This window comes from Triturus cristatus, chromosome 4_1, assembly GCF_964204655.1.
Source record: "Triturus cristatus chromosome 4_1, aTriCri1.1, whole genome shotgun sequence".
Taxonomy (NCBI): domain Eukaryota; kingdom Metazoa; phylum Chordata; class Amphibia; order Caudata; family Salamandridae; genus Triturus; species Triturus cristatus.
In genome coordinates this window covers 77,190,751-77,204,564 of record NC_140585.1, presented here as the reverse complement: position 1 = coordinate 77,204,564, position 13,814 = coordinate 77,190,751, and the positions used below count along the sequence as shown (strand labels likewise).

Sequence of the window (13,814 nt, the reverse complement as noted above, 5' to 3'; positions counted from 1 at the left end):
TTTTTATTTTTAGAGTTTTATTTAGCGCGAACTAGACCCGACACATAGGGTATCAGAGCGCTTTACAAGAGCACCAGCTTCGTTACAGGAGGACACATTAATTTTTTTGTTAGGCACAGGGAGAATAAGGGCCCGATTCACAAAAGTAATCTGAGACAAAATCCTAACTTTACGACTTTCGGTATTCACAAAAGGTATTTAGTAGAAGTAAAGTTAGGATTCCTTTTGTGAATACCGAAAGTCGTAAAGTTAGGATTTTGTCTCCGATTACTTTTGTAAATCGGGCCCTAAGTGATTGTGCCCAGAATCACAGGATGTTGAGCATCGTTGCTGAGACTCAAACCTGGTTCCCCAGCTTCGAGGTCAGCTGCTCTAGCCGTAAGGCTACATCCTCTCCCCTGAGGATGTAGCCTTGTAATTGCTTGTATCGTATCCCCTATTGCATCCCAAAAGGATTGAATGATTCTACAGGACCAAGTGATGTGAAAGAAAACTCCATGGAGCACTAGGGACAGGACGGACCAGTATTTTTGCAACCAATAAAGATTTTTAAGAACTGACCTATGTATTAATAGGTATGTTTTTAAAAACACAAATCATAGCGGGACGCAGTCAAGCCTACATCATGAATATTAATGAGGTAGGTCGAAAGTTATGACATACTACAATTTAAAACCATCACAGGTACGGTGGCCTGCTGAGGTCACAGACCACCATATCTGTGACTACCTTGCAATAAACGTGTATTTTTTTAAATACAGCCCATTTCTCTTAAAGGAAATGAGACTGCATTTAAAAAGAAAACATTTTTTTTGTTTAATTGTAGGCAGTGGTTCCCTGGACCACTGTCTACTCTTCAATAAACCTTTTTATACATTCACATGGGGACTTTTTTTTTGCATGTGCATTATCACCTCCTCTGCGGTGTCAGTAATATTTCAAGAATTTGTGGCTGGATTTCGGTTTCAAAACATTGATGCATAGCAAGCTGATGTGGTATTTGGAAGGGCTGCCTAAAACACGTCCCTTCCAGATACGGAATCGTTATCCAGTCAAAATCCAACTTTAAGAGTTAAAAAGACTTTTCCAACTCCTAAAATTACTTTAGTAGATACAAAAAGCATTTTAATATTTGTAAATGTTGAATTGAAGAATTTGTGGCTGGTAAAATGCTTACCACCTCTGACATCATGTGTTTCTAGGCATCGTGGAGAACAGAGATTTAATTTTGCCTCTTGAATCAAGTTACACCTTCTTCCTGACACCGGCTATCATCAGCTCTTACTGCTGCTGAACCTTGTCGTTCAGTGCAGGAGTAGGGATAGACAGGGTCACTGACCTCTGGCACTACTGATCATGTGCAAATGACCAGTGGCAGGCTCTCATCCTATGCTGCTTTTCACTCTCCTCTACCAACCCCTCCTCTGAGAATCTCTTTCCTTCAGGTGTCCATTCTCTTCTCTCAACTCCTGTGTTGCTATCCTGCCTTCATATTTCTTGCTGTCACTGTGCTATTTTCCATACCCTCTTGTTTTGCTCTTTCTCTCTCTGCTTTGGTTGATGTATCTCTCCTCTTCTTGTCTGGTCTACTGATCTATCTCTTCTGCACTTAAAATTATGTGTGTCTGAACTCCCACCCGTTTATCGATCAACAACAGGGCCCTGAGCCTCTCTCTATCAGTCTGCCATAACCCGGGCATAGATGGCACCCTCCTTGATCAGCAGAGGGGGTAGACTTTGGTTGTTCCCTGATGTCCCTAGAAATGTGAAGTCAGTCCTCCAGTGTTCTTGTGGACGGAAGTGACTGGCACCAAAACATCAGGTGAATTCAGAATCAGATGGAAAGACAACATCAACCCTACAACACCGGAGTCCCCTTGAAGAAAGCTGCCCCCTGTGGACTCAGGTGGATCCACCGAACCTCAAGCTTTGCTTCGCTGGAGGTTTGTGCTACTGAACATAAGTCTTGCACTATCTTAAATTAACGTTTGTCAAGGTAAACTATTACATATTTTTGAGGTGGGGTGACAAAGACACCCAGTTTCCGGGGCCCACCTTCTTGTATCTTCTAGACATAGTCTTCTCCCAGTGCACCGTCATGTCCAACCATTTCATCTCCCGCCGGCGGAGTAGTTCCAAGGGCAGCTGTGCAGAGCTTAGAAGAGATGAGGGGAAACAAGATTAAAGAAGGAAGTCTTTGTGGGCATTGCCTGACATTCTACTGCCAGTTGTAGAACATCTCTAAAACATTTTCACACAAATGTGGAATGCACCACCGACACCAGAAAAGATTATGTCCATCCACTGTTAATATTGTATGAACAGTTACTTTATTCTTCGAGATCAATAAACGAAAACAGCCAAACAGCCGACGTGTTTCGTCCAACTGGTGTGGACTTTATCAGGGCTTCAAAGTCAGTCTGATCGTCTATAGTAGTGAGTCATTAAAATATTTGAATAAGATAAGGTTCTGTAATGGTCCTATGTAACAACTGTTCCCTCCTGGATCCAGGGACAGTTAGAAGTACAAAGTCTCCTGTGCCGACAAAGGGATAGGAACGTCCGTGTAAGCGTCCTCTTTAGTGTTCATCAACACTAAAGAGGACGCTTACACGGACAGCTGTTACATAGGACCATTACAAAACCTTATTTTATTCAAATATTTTAATGACTCATTACTACAGACGATCAGACTGACTTTGAAGCCCTCATGAAGTCCACACCAGTTGGATTAAACGCGCCGGCTGGTTGGCTGTTTTCTTTTATTGAACTCGAAGAATAAAGTAACTGTTTATACAATATTAACAGTGGATGGACATAATCTTTTCTGGTGTCGGTGGTGCATTTCACATTTGTGTGAATTTGGACATTAGTCTTGGAGACTGCTCCTTGGAAACAGCAGGAGCGGTGGATTTGCACACCGTTTGAGTGAAAAGGCTCACAATTTGGGACTCTTTTTTTGGGTTATTGTTGTGTGGGGAGGTGCGTCACAAGAACGCAGTTGTATACTTGTTTGGCCTTGCTGTTTCAAGTTTGGAAGTGCAGCTCTAAGACATGTATCAACTCTTTGAGGCCACACAATCTTTGCACAGTCCCAATGGCCATCTACAGCACTCTAGGGTCATGTTGTAATATACTCTGGAATGATATAACAGACATTACACACAGCACATTAATAGAGGAGGCCTCTTCCCCGTATTATTATTTTCAATATTTGTAATAATATAGCATATTTGTAGGAAAGTGGATTATTATTGGGGTGGACAAGATGCTAGACACCTTCTAAATGCTGGACACCTGCTAGATGCTGGACACCTGCTAGATGCTGGACACCTGCTAGATGTTAGACACCTGCTAGATGCTAAACACATGCTAGATGCTGAACACCTGCTAGATGCTGGACACCAGCTAGATGCTGGACACCTGCTAGATGTTGGGCACCTGCTAGAAGCTGGACATCTGCTTGTTGCTGGACACCTGCTAGATGCTAGACACCTGTAAGATGCTGGGCCCCTGCTACATGCTAGACACCTTCTAAATGCTGGACACCTGCTAGATTATGGACATCTGCTAAATGCTGGACACCTGCTAGATGCTGGACACCTGCTAAATGCTGGACACCTGCTAGATGCTGGATACCTACTAGATGCTAGACACCTGCTAGATGCTGGACACCTGCTTAATGCTGGACGCCTGCTAGGTGCTGGACACCTGCTAGATGCTGTACACCTTCTAGATGCTATACACCTGCTAAATGCTGGACACCTGCTAAATACTGGACACCTGCTAGATGCTGGACACATGCTAGATGCTGGACACCTGCTATATGTTAGACACCTGCTAGATGCTGGACACCTGGTAAATTCTGGACACCTGCTAGATGCTGGACACCTGTTAAATGCTGGACACCTGCTAGATGCTGGACACCTTCTAAATGCTGGGCACCTGCTAGATGCTGGACACCTGCTAGATGCTAGACACCTGCTAAATGCTGGACACCTGCTAGATGCTGGACACCTGCTAGATGCTGGACACCTGCTAGGTGCTAGGCACCTGATAGATGCTGGGCACCTGCTAGATACCGGACACCTGCTATATGCTAGAGACCTGCTAAATGCTGGTCTCCTGCTAGATGCTGTAAACCTACTAGATGCTAGACACTTGTTAGATGCTAGACACCTGCTAGGTGCTGGACACCAGCTAGATGCTGGACACCTGCTAGATGGTAGCCATCTGCTAGATGCTGGACACCTGCTAGATACAGGACACCTGCTAGATGCTAGAGACCTGCTAGATGCTGGACACTTACTAGATGCCAGACACCTGTTAGATGCTACGCACCTGCTAGATGCAAGACACCTGCTAGATGCTGGACACCAGCTAGATGCTGGACACCTGTTAGATGCTAGACACATACTAAATGCTGAACACCAGCTAGATGCTTAACACCTGCTAGATGCTGGTCACCAGCTAGATGCAGGACACCTGCTAGATGCTGGACACCAGCTAGATGCTAGACTAGATGCTGTACACCTGCTAGATGCTGGACACCTGCTAGATGCTGGATACCAGCTAGATGCTGGACACCTGCTGGATACTAGACACATGCTGGACACCTGCTAGATGCTAGACACCTGCTAGATGCTAAACACCTGCTAGATGCTGGACACCTGCTAAATGCCGGACACCTGCTAGATGCTGGACACATGCTAAATGTTGGACACCTGCTAGATGCTGGACACCTGCTGGATGCTAGACACCTGCTAAATGCTGAACATCTGCTAGATGAAGGACACCTGCTATATGTTAGATACCTGCTAGATGCTGGACACTTGCTAGATGCTGGACACCTGCTAGATGCTAGACACCGGCTAGAGGCTGGACACCAGCTAGATGATAGACACCTGCTAGATGCTAGACACCTGTTATATGCGAGACACCTGCTAGATGCTTGACACCTGCTAGATGCTGGACACCAGCTTGATGCCAGACGCCTGCTAGATTTTTCTTGGGGTGATTGTTGTGTGGGGAGGTGCATCAGAAGAACACAGTTGTATACTTGTTTGGGCTTGGAAACTGCTCCTTGTAAACAACAGGAGCGGTGGATTTGCACACCGTTTGAGTGAAAAGGCTCACAATTTGGGACTCTTTTTTCGGGTGATTGTTGTGTGGGGAGGTGCGTCATGAGACCACAGTTGTATACTTGTTTAGCCTTGTTGTTTCAAGTTTGGAAGTGCATCTCTAAGACATTTATCAACTCTTTGAGGCCACACAGTCTTCGCACAGTCCCAATGGCCATCTACAGCACTCTAGGGTCATGTTGTAATATACTCTGGAATGATATAACAGACATTACACACAGCACATTAATAGAGGAGGCCTCTTCCCCGTATTATTATTTTTAATATTTGCAATAATATAGCATATTTGTAGGAAAGTGGATTAATATTGGGGGTGGAAAAGACGCTTGACACCTTCTAAATGCTGGACACCTGCTAGATGCTGGACACCTGCTAGATGCTGGACACCTGCTAGATGCTGAACACCAGCTAGATGCTAGACTAAATGCTGGACACCTGCTAGATGCTGGACACCTGCTAGATGTTAGACACATGCTGGACACTTGTTAGATGCTATCCACCTGCTAGATGTTAAACACCTGCTAGATGCAGGACACCTGGTAGATGCTAGACACATGCTGGAAACCTGCTAGATGCTAGACACCTGCTAGATGCTAAACACCTACAAGATGCTGGACACCAGCTAGATGCTGGACACATGCTAGATGCTAGACACCTACTAGATACTGGGCACCTGCTAGATGTCACACAAATGAAATAAAATATACCTGTGCTCAATCCCTGGTAATGTGACTCAAAGCATTCAGGCTTACAGCAAAGGCAATGTGTAAAGTAAAGCAGCGCGTTAACAGTAGAAAAAGACACATAAAATACAATAAAAAGTACAATAAAACACCACAACTAATTTTAATATAATGAGATGAATTTTATGAGTAAAATAAGATCAAAACAACAAAAATCCAATAAGGGTACCAGAGATATGAATTTTAAAGAATGAAAGTGAAAAAGCAGAAAAGTAAAGCACCCAATGTAACTCAATAGTTATGGCAGACCAGGACCAAGGTGCAATTTCAGGGCAAGCACGATGCAGCCTGGGTGTAATACACCAAGTGGATCGGCCCCAGTGAAAGTCTAAATGTCAAAAATTCTAAGATTTCTAAGGCCAACTTCAGAAGCACTTGTTTGAAGAAAAACTTTTAATTTTCTTATAGGTTCTGCAGGATAGGGCATTGTCACTTTTTGAGAAGAAATATCCTCTTTGCGTGGAATGTCACTGAAACTGTAGCTGCTGCTGTGACACCTGAAGGTTGGCCCCGCTGGCTCTCTGTAGCGTTTGAGAATTTGCAATGAAAATGTTTTAAGTGGCGGCTCCAAATGGAACTTAGACATTTTTTCAGAGGTGCGGAGATATCTGCATGGGATGGAGCTGAAATACAATCCAATGCTGTGTAATTGCAGATCAGATACATTTTCTGGTGGATTGTGATGAAGCTATGAAGCTCTGGAGGAAATGGTTTCAAAAGTTTCCAAACTGTCTTCTGGTGCCCAAATACCTACAGGAGTAGACTTCTAAGGCCCCCAGGACTGCAGAAGAAGGCATCTAGGAACTCGCAGGGAGTCAGGCAGAGAACTGCAACGTTCACCCCTATTCAGGTGCCACTGGTCCACTGGTATTATCTACTGCAATGTGCTCTTTGGCTTTTTTATGTTCCTGGAGCCACAAATGGGATAATCCATTTGATACTTGGAGATCTTTCTGTCCTTGGACTTCAAGTGGAAGGAGGTCCAACCTCCTCTGGTCCTTCTTATAGGTCACATATACCAAGCACAGCATGTTCTGTCTGCCTGGTAGCATTTCACAAGTCCAGTAGTGTCCTGCGGAAAGCTAGGTGAGCATCTAGCTTTGTAGGGTTCACCAACATCTGGGTGGGAGACAACCTAAGACACTCTTAGTCCCGCTCTGGCCAGTAGAGTAAATGCTCCCAGGCCCTGGCCTACCTGCTTTTTCAGTAGCTCAGGTTACCCTACTGCAAACAGGCCTAACATGCAATGTTGTGGTTCCGTGAATTCTGAACCCGTTCAATGAAGGTTGTCGTATCGTGATGATTTTGGTATCAGCGAACCGCGACTGACAAGTGCGGTATGCATGAGTGTTTTCGTCATGCTACACCGATGGATTCACTGTGTATTTGACGATCTAGTCTGCACCCTTGGGTTTCATTTTGTGCATAACCGCCATTTTTTGGTTGCCCTCACATAGGCTAATGACAGGATGATTGTGGCCAAGCAAGCCTCTAGGGACGCATACACCTTAGCTTGAGTTCGTGTTGACTCCTGTTTGACCTGAGTCAACTGACCCTGTTGCCCGAGGCTAAACTTGTTGAGCCAGTTCCTTGTTAAGCAGCTGGTCAGATAGAGATCAAAGAGCAGGGCATTATTGATTCTATGGCACACGCACACACCCCTCTATCTTGCTTCTCATCTGTTTCTGCTCCTTCCTTTTATGGCCTTATGGCCTAATTATTGATTTGGATTGAGGTCTTTTATGATGGGCCCGTCCGGCCTGTTCGAGCAAGAATGCTGGATTTTTACCTTGTCATTGGCGATGGGCTGGATAACTGAAAGTGGGTTTGTCGTTATGTGATGCCTCTGTAAATGTCATCCTCTGATTGGTCAAATTTGTAAGTAATTGATGCTAGCCAGGAACGTGGTTTTTGGCATAAAAGACGATGCTCCACTCTATTTTTTTGAGCAGTCTCCTGAGAACATACACCGTGTTGTACTTCTAGGATCTCTGTTACTGGCTCCAGCTAATAAATTTGATCTTTGATGTCAGCAGAAGAATCCAGTGTCTCTGTACTCTAAGACAGGTGGACCCGAAGACTTTGGGCGTGTCCCCTGCGCTGCTGGGTCTATATCCCGGTTCTTCAGTTGGCGCCCAACGTGGGACGACTTCAGCGGTACCGGTCCAAGCCTGAAGATCGTGAGGAGCTTCGTGTGAAAATTCTGGAGGGAGGCCTACCACTTCATCGACCCCTGTATGTCATTGTGGTCCGAAAGTCTTTGCTGCGAAGTTCCCCGCATTCCGACGGCTACGACGGACTGCTGCCCTGACTGTCGCCCTGTCTTGGAGCCCTTTGATGACTTGTAAAGCGAGACGATAGACGGGTCTTCTGGCGACGTCATCGATATTTCAGTTTAAGTATGAGTGGAGCGTCTCCCAGTCCTTAGTTTGTTTTGGTATCCTTCGGGATCGCTTTGATTTGGTACCTGCAGGCCCCAAAGCCGAGGGACTCGTGTATCCACGAGGCTATCGTTTTTGATATTCCCTTGAAGTTTGAAGCTAGACTAGTGAGCGAAGATGCCTGGTCTTAGCAGACTTGGAAAGATATTTTGTTATGGTTGTAATAAGGATTCCCGATTGGAGAACTCGTGTCCGGTGCCTCCGATTGGAACTCCGACCTATGAGCTCTATTTAAAACACGGCGTGGGCCCCATCACGTATAATGATGTATGGATTAGGTATACTAGGAAGGATGGTGTCCTAAAATGGCCCCAATATGGTAGTTATGACACGGAAATTTTAGATAATTTAGAGGTCAGACTCTTCAAAAAGAAAGCCCGGCCGGCAATGTTTGACTCTTTCCGCCTTTGGCGAAAGGAAGCCAAACAAAAGGAAATTAAGTTAGCGAAACGAAATAAGCGTGCACAAGGTATGTCGATGGTGCAGGCTGCTATACAGTTTAGGGATAATGAGGAAGAGCAAGAAAGCGAACAGATGTTTAGGCAACGTCAATTAGCGGTAGACAAATGTTATCCAACTTTGCCGCCTCAACAGCAAGAAGAAAAGAAAGATCTTGCGAAAGATCCTTTAATGTCGCATCTATTAAGTTCGCCACCCCTTTATGCTCAGAGTGCTACCGCACCTCCGCCACTTGTAGTTGCGCAACCTCCGGTTGTTTTACCTCCAGTGGTTCCTCAACAGCCAGCACTCCCTCTACTGGCTACTACTGCTTCGGCGCAGCCTTCTCAAGGGCCGCCGTCTTTGCTACCTCCTTCGTCTGCTACTCCTATACCTGTGTTGTCTGTTCCTTCTGTTACTGTTCCGACTTCGGTTCCTTCTCATTCTGCTTTGTCTCCTGTTCTTTTGTCACCTTTTGCTTCTGCTCAACGGAGAATGACTGATGCGGTTGCTAGTCTTTTTTCTCCCCTAATGGGTTCATTGGGTATGTCTCCTGTCGTAGAGCGTAAGCAATTGCGTAGTCAATTGCCTGGTCCTGATGAACGGACAGTGCTGGATCACTTGGCGCGTAAATGGGTTACCTATCCTTCGCACTATGATCTTGAGGGTGTTATGGATGTTTTCCATCAATGGGAAGCACCGAAACAGAAATACGTATTTGATATGATGTGTTCTTTCCTTCGTGAACAGTGGGAAGATAGTGAGGTAGGGCAGACTCCGCCTGAGTTGTTCCGTGTGCAGTCCGAGTTTGCGAAAGGAACTATAGTGGGTCTTGATGTTGAAAGAGCAGTCGCGACATTGATGTCATTTAGGAGTGAGTCTCCTTCTAGGCCATTATTTGAGCCTGATTCTTCAGTTAGGAGAAAGGCGCGTCAATATCCGATGCGTGAGGTTCCTCCCGTTTGGAGACCTGGTGATGCGCAAGCTAATCCACCTGTTCTGCCACATTTCCAGCGCGTTTGGGTACATGTTCCATGGAAGCGTGCCGAAGTCCTAGCTCTAAAGCAGACTCTGCCTGATCCACGTAAAAATCCTGCGGGGTTTTATAAGGAACTATCTCAAACTGCGGGTTCATGTATTATGAATTTGGCTGATATAGATATGTTATTTGGGAATGTTGTTCCACAGCCTATATGGAGTAAGATTCGTCATACGGATCATTCGCAGGAATTAGATGATACATGGAATAATCTTAGAGCTGCAGATGAAAGACAAAAAGGTGGTGCTAAACCCGAGAATGTGATTGCTGATCTCCCTGGTAGAATTATTGATTATATGAAGACTTTGATGCCTGCTATGCGTGTCAATTGGGACAAGTTGTCTGCATGCAAGCAGAAGAAAGACGAAACTGTGTCCGACTTTTTCACTCGATTTGAAGATACATTTGCAGACCACAGTGGTCAAGACATGAGTACAGAAGGTGGTCAAAGGTTGTTCGTTGACAAGTATGTGCATAATTTGCTTCCCGAGTTGTGCAATAGGTTGAAGGATTCTGAAAGTGCTTGGGCTGTTTCTTCGTCAGCACAGATATTGGCTACTGCCCAGTACTATGAGAATAGAAATAAGGATGAGATAGAGAAAGCGGATAAAAAGACTAAAGAATTGAAGACTAAGGTTCTTTTGCAGCAAGCATACCCGCCTCGCAATACCCAGCGTGATTATCAGCAATCCCAATAATATCAGAGAAACTCGCAAAGGTTCGAGTCTTCTCAACAGCGTTTTCCTGTAGGCCCTAATCAGTGTGCGTATTGCAAAGAAGAGGGTCACTTCAAAAATAGTTGCCCGATTTTATTACAGCGCACGAATGGTGTTTCTGGTATAAGAGGTCGAGGTGTTCAACAAGCTCCGCGAGGTCGAGGACGTGGTATGTCTCAGATTGCGCGTTCCTTGCCTCCGCAGAATTCGATGAATTGTTTTGATCAACAGAATGGCGCGTCTGGTAGGACGGCTCAGTACTATGCGGATGATTATTACGTTGAAGGTGAGAATATGGAAGGTAATGACTGTTAGGACAGCCACAGACAAAGAGAGGGAGTTGTTTCAGTTCCAGTAGATCAGAGTGGACCTTATGTTGAAGTGATTGCATCAGGTGTGTCAGAACCTTTTCTGTTGGATACTGGTGCTGCGAAGAGTTCTATCATGCACTCTAAACTCCCTGGCGCACCTTTGTCTGGCTTAACGAATGTTTCAGTAGGTTTTTCTGGCGCCCCGGTTAGTAATCCGATTTCTAGTCTCTTTCTGTCGAACCTTGTGAATTCGAAGCACCCCTCATTCTGACGACAGGTTGTGGTAAGAACTTGTTGGGATTGGACTTGTTGAAGAGATTGTATGCGACGCTTTATTGTTCTCCTTCAGGAGTACAGCTTACATTGGGAAAGAGAGTGATCTCTACGATGTATTTGTCTAAAGACCAACTTCCAGCTGAATTGTCTTCTCTTCCCGATTCTCTTTGGGCTACTGGTCCTAATGATGTGGGTCTTTTGGAGATTCCGCCTATCCCGAGAGATGAGACGCTAGCGTATATTGGATGGAACGTTACTGGATATGGAGTTAGTCTGAGTGGGAACCAGTGAGCGAAGGGATCCTCTCTGATTTGGATAGTCCCCCATCAGGGTCATTACTGTCTGCAAGGTAATGGCAAGAATCCTAGAGCTCAGTTAGGGAAGAGTGTTTGCATCGAGACATATGTTTTTGCATCCCAGACTTCCCCACCGTTTCTAGCAGCTAAGGGTACCTACTTCATTTGCCATGACAGAGCGTATATATGGTTACCCCCTGATTTCTCGGGCACATGTTTTGTCTCGTTCTTGTTACCTCCTACATTTACAGCTGCGGCAGATTACCACAAGATGAGAGTCGTTAGAGGTGTCTTCAGTAAGGAAGATACCGCAGGACATGAATTGGGAGATTTCTTGAAGGGTTTTCTGCCGTTTTGGGGACCTATGGTTAAGAGCAGGAACATACGGCAATTGACGAGAGTGGTTGAGTCCACCATAGTCGAGACTGCCGGCGCCCTTAGTAACTTGACTGCTGAGCTCCAGTCGGATCGCCTTATGACTCTTCAGAACAGAGTTGCGTTAGATGTCATACTTGCAGATAGAGGAGGGGTCTGTAAATTCATCCAATCGAGCTGTTGTGTTTTCATTCCAGACAACGCTCCGACAGTTTTCCAAGCCATCTCCAAGCTACATAAGATCTCCGAGTCCGTACATGTGGACGAAGGAGATTGGTCGTTAATGGAATGGTTCTGGGGATTGTTATCCACCTGGGGATGGAAGATTCTGATGGTCATTGGGATGGTATTAGCTATCCTTTTCCTGTTCTGTCTTTGTGTACAGTGTGCTCCTGCTATATGTGGCCTTTTTGCTACCTCGTGTTTGAGGAGACCTGTCCAGAGAGAGTTACTATGTACCAGGATGATGCTACAGCAACATCTCAATGATCTGATGAATATAGACCTGGATTCAGATTGACGTGAGTTTAGGTTATTGCCTATGTAAGGGCAAAAGGAGGGTCTGTGGTTCCGTGAATTCTGAACCCGTTCAATGAAGGTTGTCGTATCGTGATGATTTTGGTATCAGCGAACCGCGACTGACAAGTGCGGTATTCATGAGTGTTTTCGTCATGCTACCCCGATGGATTCACTGTGTATTTGACGATCTAGTCTGCACCCTTGGGTTTCATTTTGTGCATAACCGCCATTTTGTGGTTGCCCTCACATAGGCTAATGCCTACAGGATGACTGTGGCCAAGCAAGCCTCTAGGGACGCATACACCTTAGCTTGAGTTCGTGTTGACTCCTGTTTGACCTGAGTCAACTGACCCTGTTGCCCGAGGCTAAACTTGTTGAGCCAGTTCCTTGTTAAGCAGCTGGTCAGATAGAGATCAAAGAGCAGGGCATTATTGATTCTATGGCACACGCACACACCCCTTTATCTTGCTTCTCATCTGTTTCTGCTCCTTCCTTTTATGGCCTTATGGCCTAACTATTGATTTGGGTTGAGGTCTTTTATGATGGGCCCGTCCGGCCTGTTCGAGCGAGAATGCTGGATTTTTACCTTGTCATTGGCGATGGGCTGGATAACTGAAAGTGGGTTTGTCGTTATGTGATGCCTCTGTAAATGTCATCCTCTGATTGGTCAAATTTGTAAGTAATTGATGCTAGCCAGGAACGTGGTTTTTGGCATAAAAGACGATGCTCCACTCTATTTTTTTGAGCAGTCTCCTGAGAACATACACCGTGTTGTACTTCTAGGATCTCTGTTACTGGCTGCAGCTAATAAATTTGATCTTTGATGTCAGCAGAAGAATCCCGTGTCTCTGTACTCTAAGACCGGTGGACCCGAAGACTTTGGGCGTGTCCCCTGCGCCGCTGGGTTTAAATCCGGGTTCTTCAATGTGTCAAGACCAATCCAAGATGGCCCAGTCTTTAGCAACACTAAATGTGGGCTCAAAGAGCTGGAGGCATGTAGCGGGTGTCCATAATGGAAATTACAGTGTCCTTCCTCGTCAAACACTGAGTTTGAAGCAGGACCTTGACCCACTACATAAAATGAGACAGAAGTCAAGCATAACAAAGCAGGATCCTTCAGCAACCAGATAGGGGATACACAAGAATTGTGATCTGGCCTTAGATAAGTCAACCCTGCTCATTCAGGTCGACTCGTCAACAAAGGGGTTTATTGTGCGGCTCTTGTATGGAATCTAACACCTCATTTCAGGCAGTGCAGGGCTAGCAGCAGCGGCCGACTAAGGCTGATTATCCTACAGTGGCTCAGGCAAGTACATATAATGTTTCTGAAAGTCAGATTTCCTAACTAGTAAGAAAACGTTAGACTTAACTAATTAATTGAATGTTTTACTATAGTTGGGAATAGTTCTTAGACTTTTTCTGCAGCTGTTTCCTACTGAATAATGCAGAATTAGTGATTTAATCTGCTTTACCAGTAATTCCCCTGAAAACAGCTAAACCCAAAACACTAAAAATATTC

General features: G+C 45.2%; 1 protein-coding gene across 2 annotated transcripts in view; it reads right to left on the bottom strand.

Moving 5' to 3' along the window:
- TBC1D10C (TBC1 domain family member 10C) overlaps positions 1–13,814 on the bottom strand; it is a 349,369-nt gene that overhangs the window by 200,951 nt on the left and 134,604 nt on the right. For both annotated transcript variants that reach the window (XM_085651636.1, XM_085651637.1), the window contains exon 3: positions 2,056–2,155. In XM_085651636.1, coding sequence (XP_085507762.1) covers positions 2,056–2,155 — 100 coding nt within the window. The remainder of the gene's footprint in view (positions 1–2,055; positions 2,156–13,814) is intronic.